Source organism: Hemiscyllium ocellatum, chromosome 24 (assembly GCF_020745735.1).
Source record: "Hemiscyllium ocellatum isolate sHemOce1 chromosome 24, sHemOce1.pat.X.cur, whole genome shotgun sequence".
Classification (NCBI taxonomy): Eukaryota; Metazoa; Chordata; class Chondrichthyes; order Orectolobiformes; family Hemiscylliidae; genus Hemiscyllium; species Hemiscyllium ocellatum.
The window spans coordinates 530,858-546,700 of record NC_083424.1 but is presented as its reverse complement, the minus strand read 5'-3'; the positions used below and the strand labels follow the sequence as shown (position 1 = coordinate 546,700).

The 15,843-nt window shown below is 46.0% G+C and overlaps 1 protein-coding gene across 8 annotated transcripts in view; it reads right to left on the bottom strand.

The window, feature by feature from the left end:
* ncor2 (nuclear receptor corepressor 2) overlaps positions 1–15,843 on the bottom strand; it is a 246,500-nt gene that overhangs the window by 5,772 nt on the left and 224,885 nt on the right. For all 8 annotated transcript variants that reach the window (XM_060843298.1, XM_060843304.1, XM_060843302.1 and 5 more), the window contains 6 exons: positions 14,466–14,821; positions 11,192–11,322; positions 10,266–10,438; positions 5,183–5,302; positions 2,726–2,877; positions 1,611–1,664 (listed from right to left, as the gene is read on the bottom strand). In XM_060843298.1, coding sequence (XP_060699281.1) covers positions 1,611–1,664; positions 2,726–2,877; positions 5,183–5,302; positions 10,266–10,438; positions 11,192–11,322; positions 14,466–14,821 — 986 coding nt within the window. The remainder of the gene's footprint in view (positions 1–1,610; positions 1,665–2,725; positions 2,878–5,182; positions 5,303–10,265; positions 10,439–11,191; positions 11,323–14,465; positions 14,822–15,843) is intronic.

The window sequence follows — 15,843 nt, the reverse complement described above, 5'->3', positions numbered from 1 at the left end:
TAAGACCTGGTCACAGAGTTTCAGAGTTAAGACAAACTAATCAAGAGTAATTTCATGCTGCATCTTGTTACTCAGAACTGGACAATCTTCAGAAAATTTCTGAACATTGTCCCTTGAGGACTTTACTCATTCTGGCTGCAGCTCATTGGAATTTTCATTTCTCTTTTCCAACGTAAATGTCCTTGTGGTCTTGTCCCTGGTAAGGGTGTAATAATATATCTGAACAGGTTGGTGAGAAAATACCTACATTGTCATAGTGGGGGTTAATGTGAGGAATGAATTTGTGCAGAAGCAGTTAGATCAGGTGACTCAGTGACTGTCTTCCCAGGTCATGATTTGGAGGTGCCGGTGTTGGACTGGGGTGAACAAATTTAAAAAGCAGACAACACCAGGTTATAGTCCAACTGGTTTATTTGGAAGCACTAGCTTTCGGAGCGACGCTCCTTCATCAGGTGGTTGTGGAGAGTAAGATTGTAGAACACAGAATCTAGAGCCAAGGTTTACAGTGTGATGTCACTGAAATGATATAATGAAAAAGACCTGGATTGTTTGTCAGGTCTCTCATCTTTTAGAATGACCATGTTGGTTTCAGTTTCTCAATATATCATTTCAGTGACATCACACTGTAAACCTTGGCTCTAGATTCTGTGTCCTATGATCTTACTCTCCACAACCACCTGATGAAGGAGCGTCGCTCCGAAAGCTAGTGCTTCCAAATAAACTGGTTGGACTATAACCTGGTGTTGTGTGATTTTTAAACTTTGTTTCCCTAGGTGACTGCAAGTTTTCTTTGATGGACATCTTTGGTGTGTTTTTTTCAGTGCCTGTGTGCCAGGCACTGAAAGATTAAAAGATTTGAAGTGGATGAAACCTAATGACATGATTGATTGGCTAGGCAATCTTTTTTCACAGGAGAATATCTGAGGCTCTGCTTAGGTCAGTTTCAAGGTCATTTCAAAGTCTCACCAAAGAGACACTGATTCTGCAGAATGTGAATCCTGGCAGAGTGGGAACAGAGATTGAGCACTGGGGAGCAAAGAGTTGGAGGGTTGGAGGGTGTTGGGGGTTGAGGGAGAAAGAGGGATAGTGGGGAGGCAGTGCAGTGTGTGTGTGTGTGTGTGTGTGGGGGGGGGGGGGGGGGAACTGACACCCTTGAAGGTGCGGTGGAGGCGGAAGGTGGGAATGACCTGCCCCTGAAAGATCATAGAATGACCCACAGCTATAAGTCTCCCAGTGATGATGGGAGTGTGCAGCAGAGTTACCTCATAGGAATTAGTCTGTCCTGAAAAGGTATGGCAAGATTCATTGATAAGTATCTGCACAGTGAGAGTGATTATTCCTGGGTTAGAATCTGCCAATCTTCATCTAGAACAGCCTCTGCCAGTCATTATTTGACTCTACAATAGTGTACACTACTCCTGTCAAGAATTCTAGATGAACTCTACTCCCTGGCTTTAAAGTAACATTGTTAGCAGGAGGCTGTCAAGGAAAGCAGCGGGTGTGGATCCAAACTTCCCGAGTTGGTGATTGTGACAGGATTCACTGCTTGTGCCTGTCCCTTGGGAACTGGATAAAGGAAGGAGCGATCCTGGATGGTGGTGAGGTCTCACCTGTTGGTGTCATTGCTGGCAAATTGAACATCTCAGTTCCTGGCCGCCCGATATCTGCAAGAGAAACCCATTCAACTCAGTTTAGTAACTTCAATCATTTCATTTAGTAAAAACGACACACAAACGGAAACAAGAAACAAGAAAACTTAGCGATGAAGCACGTTGTGTCCAGACACATTTTCTCAGGAAAGAAGAACTTCCAGAAAGTTCAATCCCAGCTTCAGGGGAGAGATGTCTGAAATAGAGTGAGAGCACGGGCAGAGAGTGTGTTCTGGGACGGGGCGTGGTGTTGGGAGGGTGAGTGAGAGACAGAGGAGAGACCAGAGGAGAGAGTTCCTGGGAAAGACAGAGAGTGAGAGAGAGAAAGAGAGAGAGAGAGAGAGAGAGAGAGAGGGGAAGAGGGAGAGAGAGGGGGAAGGGGAGAGGGGGAAGGGGAGAGGGAGAGAGAGACAGAGGGAGAGAGAGAGAGAGGGAGGAGAGAAGGGGGTGAAGAGAGGGAGAGAAAGAGAGAGAGAGAGAGAGAGACGAGGGAGGGAGGGAAGGAGAAAGGGGGGAAGGGGAGAGAGGAAACGGGGGGAGAAAGAAGGCGGGAAAGGGGAGAGTGAGAGAGAGAAAGAGGAGGGAGGGAGGGAAGGGGGGAAGGGGAGAGAGGAGGGAAAGGATGAAAGAGGAGGAAGGAGAGAGAGGGGAAAGGGAAGATAGATAGAGTAAAGGGGAGAGAAGGAGAGAGAGAGAGAGAGAGAGAGAGGGGGGGGAGGGAATGGGAAGAGAGAGAAGGGAAGGGAGAGATTGTGAAGGAGGGAGAGAGCGAGAGAGGGGAGGAGGGGGAAAGGGGGGAGAGAGAGAGAGAGAGGTGGGGGGAAGAGAGAGAGAGAGAGAGAGAGAGAGAGAGAGAATGGGAGAGACAGAGGGGTGAAGGGGGAGACAAACACTACACTGATTGACTGGAATCTGGGTGAGAAGGATCTATCCCTGTATAAGGATTGATTTGAGGTGTGAGAATATGGCGTGGGACAGTGTCAATGAGACACCAAAGTAGTTGACTGAACAGGCAGGGTCTATTAGGATCACGTTGAGGGCTCTGGAGTGATGAATGATGAATGGCTGGTTCTTACTGTTCTTGCTGTCCACTGGGCCTTCCCTGCCTGCTGTCAACGTCTTGATGATTTCCTGCTTTTTGGTTTTGACCATGTGCGAGGTGCTCTCAGTGAGTTTGCTGAAGAAGGCCGGAGGCTGGCTCCCACTGACTGGAGATGGAGTCCCCATCCTGCAAACACACATCTGAATTAGTCTCTGAATCAATTATACTATCGTCCTCATCAGTCAGCCATTCAAACGCTTGAACCTGCTCAGCTGCTCAATAAGACCATGGACAATTGGACTATGACAATATCCTGACGTCTCTCTCACCTTGAGGTATTGTTTCACATTGATATAAACTTCAATGGAGATGTGTGTTGTGAGGAAGATATAAAATGTTTTCAGGAGGATTTGGACAAGCTTAGTGTGTGGGCAAAAAGGTGGCAATTGGAATATAATGGGGAAAAGGTGTGAGGTAGGAGCAGCAGATACGTAGACTGTTGCTTAAACGGTAGAAGGTTAGAAAGTGTAAATATACAAAGGGACCTGGGTGTCCTTGTGGGTAAGTCACCGAAGGTGAACAAATGGGTGAAACAAGTTAAGGGAAAGTTAGCTTTTATCACAAGATTAAAAATCACACAACACCAACAGGTTTACTGGAAGCTTTTGGATCACCAGGTAGCCTTTATCACAACAGGATTTGAGTCCAGGAGGAAGGGAAGTCTTATTTCAATTATACAGGAGTTTAGTTAGGCTGCACCTGGAATCGTACAGTTTAGGTCCACTTCTCGAAGGAGTTGACTGAAGGCCTGGGTTGGCAAGACTGTCCTGTGATGACAGATTGGGCAAACTGGGCCTGAATTCCCCAGAATGAGATATAATCTTATTGAAATTTACAAAATACTGAAATGAGAGCCAGGGAAGGTGCGGGTAAGATGCCTGGGGAGTCTTGAACCAGTGAGTGCAATTTAAAAATAAAGAGAATGTCACTTAGGTCTGACATGAGGAAATATATTTTACTCAGAGGGTTGTGAATCCTTGGAAGTCTCTCCCACAAAAGGTTATGGAAGCTCAGTTTTTGAGTCTGTTTAAGGTAGAGATTGATTGATTTCTGATTCCCAGTGGTGTGTGGGGATGGGTGGGGAAAACGCAGTGAAGTCTTTAAGCAGCCATGATTATATTGAATGGTGGAATAGCCTCCTCTTGTTCCTATTCTGAAATATCTCTCTAACGCAGCCTTGGATGTACTTACTAACAGCCTGCTTTGCTCTCTGGGGGAGAGATTTCCACAGCTCATTGGAGGACAGATATTCTTCCTTGTCTCTGTTGTTTTCACATTACCCTCCTCTAGGCTCAGCTGCTGTTTCTTTAACTCAAACCTCATTACCACTCCCTTTGTCATTGTCAAGTCCTTCACATCTCAGTCTTCAACAAGCATCCCCTGCTTCTGTAACAGTGTCCCTTAGTCCAAGGTTTCATTGGAAATATATGCTCAGCAACTACCCTGCCAAGCTGCCTCAGAATCTTTTATATCTCAATAAGATCCTCCCTCATTCTTATTTTTAACCTGTTTAGCCATTCTTAATAAGTAAACGCCTTCATCCTGGGAAGCAGCCTCGAGTGAATCAGTTTTGAACTACGTCCTTTGCCGGCTTATCGTTATCTATAATGCAGGGACTAAACTTGTACATAGCAGCCTCACTAACATGCTGTCCCATTGTAAGAGGAGTTCCCTTAACAATAAAAGGCCAAAATTCCACTTGCTTCCTTAATTGCTGCACTTGCATGCTAACCTGTTGTGGAATAACACCCAGATCCCTCTGCGCTGCACCTTTATCACATCCTCTCTCCATTTAAACAAGTCTGCCTTTTGATTCTTCCTCCCAAATTTCATGACCTCTCACCTTCCTACATTACACACCATCCGCCAAGTGTTAGTCCAGTCACTCAACCTATCAATCTCCCTGTCATGTCCCAGGCACACAGGTCCCTCTGTGCCTCAGAGCTCCCTCTCCTCCTTCTCAAGAATGGGTCAACAGGTTAAGTATTTATTCATTAGAATTTTGAAGAATGAGAAGTGATCTTATTTAAATAACATGATGTTTTTCTAAACTTCCTGCCAAGTCAAAAATTTACATTTGCCACATTATACTTCCATCCGCTCATTTTTTTCCCCATTCGCTTCACTTTCCAATATTCCTTTGCAGATTCTCTACCTTCTCTTCACAATGCTCCTTTCTAACTATCTTTGTGTCATAAGCAAATCTAGCAACTTTATATTTGGATCCCTTTGCCCCAGTCACCTGTGTAAATGGCTCAGATTTGGGCTCCCAGCACTGATCCCTGTGGCACTCCGTTTCAAACAGAAAATGATACATTTGTGCACAGCTCTGATAATGTCACCGTGTCAAATCCTGCATCAAACTGAGAGTGTTCTCTTGTCTCACCAAACTCCAACATGAAGCTGACTGGGTGAAGGTCAGCACCCATACCTTTGCTCAGGCTCCACGTCCCTGTGTCGTGCAGGACCTGTGAGATTCTCTGACTCTGCCTGGTCTCTCCCTGAGGATCCAGGCTCACTTGGAGCCACTGAGACAGGGGACTCTGCTGGCCTGTAAATCAGAATGCAAGGTTTATCACTTTGCTGTTCCCACAAAGTTGCAGTGAAAATGGATTTCAAGTAACTTGTGAATAAGCGAGAGCCTGAGTCTCTCAAATACAGATAGGATAGCACAGCAAAAAGCTGAATGGCCTCCTCTTGCCATATTTTCTATTTTTGAAAGGTGGCGAGGGTAACATAGCAGTGCAAAGAATGAGCTGACACTGAGTGAAGCTTTTGAAAGCACGTGGTCAAACAGAATTGCAGATAACAACAAATTAAACACAGGTTGAACTACCCAGAGCCACACAGTCAGAGAGAACTATCATTCTTTAGTGGGCGGCACGGTGGCACAGTGGTTAGCACTGCTGCCTCACAGCACCTGGAGACCCGGGTTCAATTCCCGACTCAGGCGACTAACTGTGTGGAGTTTGCACGTTCTCCCCGTGTCTGCGTGGGTTTCCTCCGGGTGCTCCGGTTTCCTCCCACAGTCCAAAGATGTGCGGGTCAGGTGAATTGGCCAGGATAAATTGCCCGTAGTGTTAGGTAATAGGGGTAAAATGTAGGGGTATGGGTGGGTTGCGCTTCGGCGGGTCGGTGTGGACTTGTTGGGCCGAAGGGCCTGTTTCCACACTGTAAGTAATCTAAAATGACAGACTGGGGTGGGGGGTTTGGGGCAGTCAATTGGGCAGCCAATCCATTCTCAGGCTTACCATCACACACCCCACTCCGGTTCAGATAAGGGTGGACCCCGAGTCACTGAGGTTCACCAGAGGTTTGTCAAGCTCCATCTCCATAGGGTCTCGAATCCTAAACTACCAGCTATGCCCAGCACAGTGTGAGGATTCGCCAACAGAAAATCTAGCCCATGGGCAACTTGGAACAGAGGGAGAGACTCCAATGCAAAGCTGCATGGAATAGAAGTGAGTGCTAGGGTCTAGCCTGGGAATCCTACTCAAAATAGAGTTAAGGAGAATCCAAAAGGTTTTTGCATTAAGGACAAAAGGGTGACTAGGGAGAGAACAGGGCCCCTCAAAAATCAGCAAGGCAGCCTTTGTGTGGAGCCGCAGGAGATGGGGGAGATACTAATCAAGTATTTTGCATCAGTGTTTACTGTGGAAGAGGACATGGAAGATTTAAAATGTAGGGAAATAGATGCTGACGTCTTGAAAAATGTCCAGATTACAGAGGAGGAAGTGCTGGATAACTTGAAACGCATAAACGTGGATAAATCCCCAGGACCTGACCAGGTGTACTCGAGAACTCTGTGGGAAGCTGGGCCTCTTGCTGAGATATTTGTATCATCGATCGTCACAGGTGAGGTGTCGGAAGACTGGAGGTTGGCGAACGTGGTGCCACTGTTTAAGAAGGGCAGTAAAGACAAGCCAGGGAACTATAGACCAGTGAGCCTGACCTCGGTGGTGGGCAAGTTGTAGGAGGGAATCCTGAGGGACAAGATGTACATGTATTTGGCAAAGTCAAGGACTGATTCGGGATAGTCAACATGGCTTTGCGCGTGGGAAATCATGTCTCACAAACGATTGAGTTTTTTGAAGAAGTAACAAAGAGCAGTAGATGTGATCTGTATGGACTTCAGTAAGGTATTTGACAAAGTTCCCCATAGGAGACTGATTAGCAAAGTTAGATCTCATGGAATACAGGGAGAACTATCCATTTGGAAACAGAACTGGCTCAAATGCAAAAGACAGAGGGTGGTGGTGGAGGGTTGTTTTTCAGACTGGAGGCCTGTGACCAGTGGAGTGCCACAAGGTTTGGTGCTGGGTCCACTACTTTTCATCATTTTTATAAATGATTTGGATGTGAGCATAAGAGGTACAGTTAATAAGTTTGCAGATGACACCAAAATTGGAAGTGTAGTGGACAGCAAAAAAGGTTACTTCAGATTACAATAAGATCTTGATCAGATGGGCCAATGGGCTGAGAAGTGGCAGATGAAGTTTAATTTAGATAAATGCGAGGTGCTGCATTTTGGGAAAGTAAATCTTAGCAGGACTTATACACTTAATGGTAAGGTCCCAGGGAGTGCTGCTGAACAAAGAGATCTTGGAGTGCAGGTTCATAGCTCGTGAAAGTGGAGTCGCAGGTACATAAGATAGTGAACATAGAACATAGAACAATACAGTGCAGAACAGGCTACTCGACTAGGTGGGATTGAGGTTCACAAGGTAGATGTATTAGAAATCCTGCAGATTGTGAAAATAGATAAGTCCCCTGGGCCAGATGGGATTTAGAGCTGAAAATGTGTTGCTGGAAAAGCGCAGCAGGAGAGGCATCATCCAAGGAGCAGGAGAATCGACGTTTCGGGCATGAGCCCTTCTTCAGGAATGAGGATGGGATTTATCCTAGGATCCTCTGGGAAGCCAGGGAGGACATTGCTGAGCCTTTGGCATTGATCTTTAAATCATCATTATCTACAGGAATAGTGCCAGAAGACTGAAGGATAGCAAATGTGGTTCCCCTGTTCAAGAAGGGGATTAGAGACAACCCTGGTAATTATAGACCAGTGAGCTTTACTTCAGTTGTTGGTAAAGTGTTGGAAAAGGTTATAAGAGATAGGATTTATAATTATCTAGAAAAGAATAACTTGATTCGGGATAGTCAGCACGTTTTTGTGAAGGGTAGCCAGTGCCTCACAAACCTTACTGAGTTCTTTGAGAAGGTGACCAAACAGGTAGATGAGAGTAAACCGGTTGATGTGGAGTATATGGATTTCAGCAAGGCGTTTGATAAGGTTCCCCACAGTAGGCTTTTGTACAAAATGCGGAGGAATGGCATTGTGGGAGATATAGCAGTTTGGATCAGTAATTGGCTTGCTGGAAGAAGACAGAGGGTGGTGGTTGATGGGAAACGTTCATCCTGGAGTCCAGTTACTAGTGATGTACTGCAAGGGTCGGTGTTGGGTCCACTGCTGTTTGTCATTTTTATAAACGACCTGGATGAGGACGTAGAAAGGTGGGTTAGTAAATTTGCAGAAGACGTTAAGGTCGGTGGAGTTGTGGGTAGTGGCGAAAGATGTTGTAGGTTACAGAGAGACATAGATAAGCTGCAGAGCTGGACTGAGAGGTGGCAAATGGAGTTTAATGCGGACAAGTGTGAGGTGATTCACTTGGGTCGGAGTAACCGGAATGCAAAGTACTGGGCTAATGTAAGATTCTTGGTGGTGTAGATGAGCAGAGAGATCTTGGTGTCCATGTACACAGATCCTTGAAAGTTGCCATCCAGGTTGACAGGGTTGGTAAGGCGGCATACAGTGTTTTAGCTTTTATTAATAGAGGGATCGAGTTCAGGAACCATGAGGTTATGCTGCAGCTGTACAAAACTCTGGTGCAGCCGCACTTGGAGTATTGTGTACAGTTCTGGTCACTGCATTATAAGAAGGATGTGGAAGCTTTGGAAAGGGTGCAGAGGAGATTTACTTGGATGTTGCCTGGTATGGAGGGAAGGTCTTATGAGGAAAGGCTGAGGGACTTGAGGCTGTTTTCGTTGGAGAGAAGAAGGTTGAGAGGTGACTTAATAGAGACGTGTAAGATAATCAGAGGGTTAGATAGGGTGGTCAGGGAGAGCCTTTTTCCAAGAATAGTGACAGCGAGCACGAGAGGGCATAGCTTTAAATTGAGGGGTGATAGGTATAAGACAGATGTCAGAGGTAGTTTCTTTACCCAGAGAGTAGTAAGGGCATGGAATGCTTTGCCTGCAGCGGTAGCAGATTCACCAAGTTTAAGTACATTTAAGTCGTCATTGGACAGGCATATGGACGTACATGGAATAGTGTAGGTTAGATGGGCTTCAGATTGGTATGGGAAAGTGAGGACTGCAGATGCTGGAGATCAGAGCTGAAAATGTGTTGCTGGAAAAGCGCAACAGGTCACTCAGCATCCACAGAGCAGGAGAATCGACGTTTCGGGCATGAGCCCTTCTTCAGGAAAAGCTCATGCCCGAAACGTTGATTCTCCTGCTCCTTGGATGCTGCCTGACCTGCTGTACTTTTCCAGCAACAAATTTTCAGCGTTTCACATTGGTATGACAGGTCGGCGCAACATCGAGGGCTGAAGGGCCTGTACTGCGCTGTAATGTTCTATATTCTATAACAGGCCCTTTGGCCCTCGATGTTGCGCCGACCTATGAACTATTCTCAGCTGGTCCCCCTACACTATCACATCATCATCCATGTGCTTATCCAAGGATTGTTTAAATCTCCCTCATGTGGCTGAGTTGACTACATTGGCAGGTAGGACATTCCTTACCACTCTCTGAGTAAAGAACCTGCCTCTGACATCTGTCTTAAATCTAAGAAGAAGGTGCTTGGTATGCTTTCCTTTATTGGTCAGAGTATTGAGTACAGGAGTTGGGAGGTCATGTTGCAGCTGTACAGGGCATTGGTTAGGCCGCTGTTGGAATATTGCGTGCAATTCTGGTCTCCTTCCTATCGGAAAGATGTTGTGAAACTTGAAAGGGTTCAGAAAGATTTACAAGGATTTGAGCTACAGGGAGAGGCTGAACAGGCTGGGGCTGTTTTCCCTGGAGCGTCGGAGGCTGAGGGGTGACCTTATAGAGGTTTATAAAATCATGAGGGGCATGGATAGGATAAATAGACAAAGTCTTTTCCCTGGGGTCGGGCAGTCCAGAACTAGAGGACATTGGTTTAGGATGAGAGGGGAAAAGATATAAAAGAGGCCTAAGGGGCAACTTTTTCACGCAGAGAGTGGTCCGTGTATGGAATGAGCTGCCAGAGGATGTGCTAGAGGCTGGTACAATTGCAACATTTAAGAGGCATTTGGATGGGTATATGAATAGGAAGGGTTTGGAGGGATATGGGCCGGGTCCTGGCAGGTGGGAATGGATTGGATTGGGATATCTGGTTGGCATGGATGGGTTAGACTGAGGGGTCTGTTTTCATGCTGTACATCTCTTTGACTTTAAATGGTGACTCTGATCAGCTTATACCTTTCTCTTACCTTGCACTGTCTTTGTCTCCAGGTGACTCCAATATCATTCTGCCTGGGTGCCCATAATGCTGTTGTGGTGTTGAGGTCATCACCTGTTGAATAGGATATTTTTGTGGATGCAGACCTGCCTGACAGCTCAGCTGCTGAGGGTGATTGCGAGTATAATCCTGAGTGATTACCTCCTGTTAGAAATAAAACCAAAGCTAGCTTCTCATCAATAATGTACTGGTATGTTAACTGACAGCAAGTGAAGACTTTAGAAAACAAACAATACACCGTGGGTAGCACAGTGGTTAGCACTGCTGCCTCACAGCGCCAGGGTCCCAGGTTCAATTCCCGACTCAGCCGACTGACTGTGTGGAGTTTGCATGTTCTCCCCGTGTCTGCGTGGGTTTCCTTCGGGTGCTCCGGTTTCCTCCCACAGACCAAAGATGTGCGGGTCAGGTGAATTGGCCATGCTAAATTGCCCGTAGTGTTAGGTAAGGGGTAAATGTAGGGGTATGGGTGGGTTGCGCTTCGGCGGGTCGGTGTGGACTGGTTGGGCCAAAGGGCCTGTTTCCACACTGTAAGTAATCTAATCTAATTGATACAAAAACATTCTCTTGAAACCCTGTGATGAAGGGGAACAACAGGCTGCTCCTTCAGCAACAGAGAATGATGGGAAGAGATATAATTTAGGTTTTGAAATCAGTAAAGAGTTTATGACTGAGTGAAGATGAAAGAGTCACCTTGGAGTTAGTGAGGAGTTACATTACTGACTGCTAAAGGACAAACTAAAAGTCATTGACATGGATTTGTTAATACAACTCTTTCAGCAATTTACACACAATGTGAGATTTCATCACATATCTAGAAAAATCAGAGAGGTGAATGAACATGGTTACACCGCAGCTGCTAAACATTCGAATTTCAGAACAAACAAATATCTGACTTACATCAATATGCTGAGCAAGGGTCACAAAGCGTTGCTGTCCCCTGGGGAACTGACTGGGACGATGTTGCACAGCTTCAGCAACACTGTTGAGATGTTGGACTGGACTTTCAGAGACAGTGACTAACTGAGGACCTGTAGACAAAATAACAACGTTTATCACTCATACGCCAGCAGCTACATACTTATCAGAACAACAAAAATGATGAGGAAAGAACATGAAATTTTAATAACAAAACAGTCCTTGATTATACAAAAAACAGAACTCAATATCATTAAGGGACAATAAATTAAACATTAAAAACAAGCAGTACTACAGACACAAAGGACCAACATCCCAGGGTGACATCGCGCTGTCCGAGGGTCAGTGCTGAGGGAGTGCCGCACTGTTGGAGGATCAGTGCTGAGGGAGTGCTGCACTGTCAGAGGGTCAGTGCTGAGGGAGTGCCGCACTGTCGGAGGATCTGTGCTGAGAGAGTGCTGCACTGTCAGAGGGTCAGCGCCGAGGGAGCGCCGTGCCATCCGAGGGTCAGCACCGAGGGAGTGCCGTGCTAGCCAAGGGTCAGTGCCGAGGGAGTGCCGCACTGTGATAGGTACCGTTTTTCAGATGCAGTTGTAAATGGAAGTCCTATTGCTGGATTAAGAGCCTGTAAAAATGGGTGGTTGTTGTTTAAATGAGATTGGATCTTTATCACATTATTGTTAATGGATCTTTGTGTGCAAATTCAGCATTGCATGTCCTACATTGAGGCGTCAACACTGAAAATAAGATGAACATTTCTGAAATCAAATTTTTTCTATAATCAGGAAATGCCCTGAATCTTGTGTGGAACTTCCTTTCAGAAACTCTTAATGCCAACCCTGGCGTTCCCCTGTGAACAAGCACCAACCTGTCTCTTCATTAGAATGACCCTTTCCATTAAACTATGTGAATGTGTTGGTGTGATGTTAACATGTTCACTAGAGGTTCATTAGTGCACTCCATTCATCGAGGTGTTTATGTTTTAAAACATTGACAGAGGGGAGTCTATCAACCTGGAAAACTGACTGAGTGGGAGAAGTACCAAGATATTCTCTGGAAAGATAATGTCTTTGATGATTGGGATGAGCTGAACTCACTGGGAACCTTCAAGATTCTCTCAGAGTGACAACTGCTCTGTTGCTGGGAAGCTTTTCTGAGCCAGATATTAAAATGATCTACCAGCTCGGTGAAATTAACAACGGCATGTTTTCTCTGAAAAACCTTGTGGGGAACATGTTACTTGTTGTTGGGACCCTGCAGCTTTGGTTCAGAACTTTCCACAGATTTTAGAAAATCCTCCAGAATGCTGATGGCCATATCCCAGCTCATCCCACGGGCAGGTTCCGGGGCAGCCTTGTGCTCATGGACACACTAACACCCTGACATTACAATTCTTTTTTTTAGATTACCTACAGGGTGGAAACAGGCCCTTTGGCCCAACAAGCCCATACCGATCCTTTGAAGAGTAACCCACCCAGACCCATTCTCCCTCTGATTAATGTACCTAACACTACAGGCAATTTAGCATGGCCAATTCACCTGACCTGCACATCTTTGGACTGTGGGAGGAAACTGGAGCTCCCATTCCTGAAGTTAAGAATTTTTACAGCACTGAAAGAGCCCCTTTGCCTTATATCGTGACCATCGTTTTAATGAAAAGGTCATCAAACATCCATTTGTTTCTGCTCCTGCCCCACAGAACCTATCTCTTCCTGCCTCACCTCGATTTTTTTCTCTCCTTATCCAGTCCCTCCCTACTTACATTCATGATTCTTCTGATGTTTTACATTATAAAATTCCTACAATGTGAAAAGATGCCATTTGGCTCATCCGGTCTGTATCGATCCTGTAAATCACATCTCACCCAGTCCCCAACCCTAATCCTGTAACTTGCTGTAGTGTTCCAGTGAAGCTCAGTGCAAGCCGGGAGAACAGAACCTCATTTTCCGCTTTGGAACCCTGCAACCTTCAGGTCTCGACATTGAGTTCAACAATTTTAGGGCCTGAGCACTTTCTCCCATGTCCTTACCCCAACCCCCATACACCAAGCCTTGTCAGCACATGGGCTGCTACCACGAACCATCTACTGTCAGCCAATAAAACAATCCTCCCATTAGCAGTTATTCAATCCCCCAGGCTGACCTTTCCCCATTTCTTTCTCTAGGAGAAAAGGAAGACTGTAGATACTAGCGATCAGTGTAGTGCTGGAAAGGCACAGCTGGTCAGGCAGCATCTGAGGAGCTGGAGGGTCTTCATTCCTGATGAAGAATTTATGCTCGAAACGTTGACTCTCTTGCTCCTCGGATGCTGCCTGACCAGCTGTGCTTTTCCAACACCACACTTTTTGACCCGCAATTCTTTCTCTGTTCAACTGTTTTCTCTCTCTGTCTCTGGGCTCCATCTCCAACTACTGTTTTCACCGTCACCCTCCCCCTCTCCATCTTTATCATATTATAGCAACCCTCTCCCAGGTAGGATCAGTTTTGAGAAAGGGTCACTGGACCTAAAATATTAACTCTGCTTTCTCTCTACAGATGCTGCCGGACATGTCGAATTTTCCAGCAATTTCTGTTTTTGATCCTTCTATTCAGATCTCATTTCCCAGCTCTTGGACCATTGCCTTGAATGCTAGAGCCTTCCAAGTGCTCATCCAAACAACCCTTCAATGTCTTGGAGGTACCTGGCTCTACCATACTTTCAGGCAGGAAGTTCCAGATCTCCACGATTCTCTGAGTGAAAAGCAATTTCTCAAATGCCCTCTTAACCTCCTACTCCTTACCTTAAAACTGTGCCCCCTGGTTCCTGACCCCTCTATTAAAAGAAAAAGTCTATCCCTAGCTACACCCCTCAGGGCGCTGTATACACCTCAATCTGGTGTTTCCCCCTGCCTTCTCTGCTCCAAGGAAAACTACTCAAGCCTATTGAGTCTCTTCATCGTCAAAATTCCAGTCCTGGAAACATCCAGGAGAGAATCTCCACCACCGCCCCTCCCTCCCTCCAGTGAAATCTCCTTGTAATGCAAAGACCAAAACTGCACAGCTGTGGCCTAACTAACATGAGAAACGGCTCCCCTGGGTCTGCAATCTTTGTCCATCCCTAAGTCTGCAATCTCCTCCAACTCTACAACCTACCAAGACATATATGTTCCTCTAATTCTGGCCTCTTATAAATCTATAAAACAGGATTGGCTTCAGTTACCCTCATCTGTAACTACCTCCAGGTTAGAGACAGAGAAAGACAGAGTCAGTGATCTTACGAAATTCCTCCTGCTCCTGTTCCTGGGTGGACTGTGGTTGATTTACTTCCTTTTCCTTACATCGCCGGCTCAAGGCAGTGACGACACATGGTTCTGCAGAGCGTTGTTTCTCTGGACTGGAGTTATACTGACCGACCAGGATTGTCCTGTTGTTAATGCCACAGTGCCCAGACCAGTCTGAAGCTGTTTGCCGGGCAGTGAGGAAGCCCTCCATTCTGTGGCTCTCTGTCCTGCTGTCCCGGAGCCAAGAACGAGCTGGGGGTGAGGTAGCAACTCTCTCAGTGGCACTAGGGGGGTATTGCTGGGGGAGAATGGGGGTTGCAGATCGTCCTGGTGATGGGGTACAAGATACATGTCTGTAAGATTCAAGAGGAGAAGTTAATTTGTAGGTTTTATAGAAATTGAAACCTAGGGACTGGGAAGGGGAAGTTTGTAAGGGGTTCCAAATAGAGAAGGATAAGAGTGAAATAGAGGCCAGAGAGAAAAGGCAAGAGGTGAATGAGGGACACAGATGGAGGGAACACAGATAACACAAATATAAATTTCCACACTCCCTGACCTCTCTGTTCCCTCTCTGCTGCATCTCCTACCCACCTCCTCTTGGTCTCTAGAATGCGGGCTTGGTTTGGGAAAGGATAAAATGAGATCTCAAGGTTCTGATGAAGTTTTACACAAATGACTGAAGGTTGCTTCATCAGCTGGATTTGGAGTCATTTAAAATGTAATTGCAGCACAGCCAGTAACATAACAAACCATGCTCTCCACTGGAGATTTACAATACACAGCCCAACACTGAAACCCTTATCGGCTTGCTGGAAGAAGACAGAGGGTGGTAGTTGATGGGAAATGTTCATCCTGGAGTCCAGTTACTAATGGTGTACTGTAAGGGTCGGTGTTGGGTCCACTGCAGTTCGTCATTTTTATAAACGAACTGGATGAGGGCGTAGAAGGGTGGGTTAGTAAATTTGCAGACAACACTAAAGTCGGTGGAGTTTTGGATAGTGATGAAGGATGTTGTAGGTTACAGAGAGACATAGATAAGCTGCAGAGTTGGGCTGAGAGGTGGCAAATGGAGTTTAATGCAGACAAGTGTGAGGTGATTCACTTTGCTCGGAGTAACTGGAATGCAAAGTACTGGGCTAATGGTAAGATTCTTGGTAGTGTAGATGAGCAGAGAGATCTTGGTGTCCATGTACACAGATCCTTGAAAGTTGCCACCCAGGTTGACAGGGTTGGTAAGGCGGCATACAGTGTTTTAGCTTTTATTAATAGAGGGATCGAGTTCCGGAACCATGAGGTTATGCTACAGCTGTACAAAACTCTGGTGCAGCCGCACTTGGAGTATTGTGTACAGTTCTGCTCACCGCATTATAAGAAG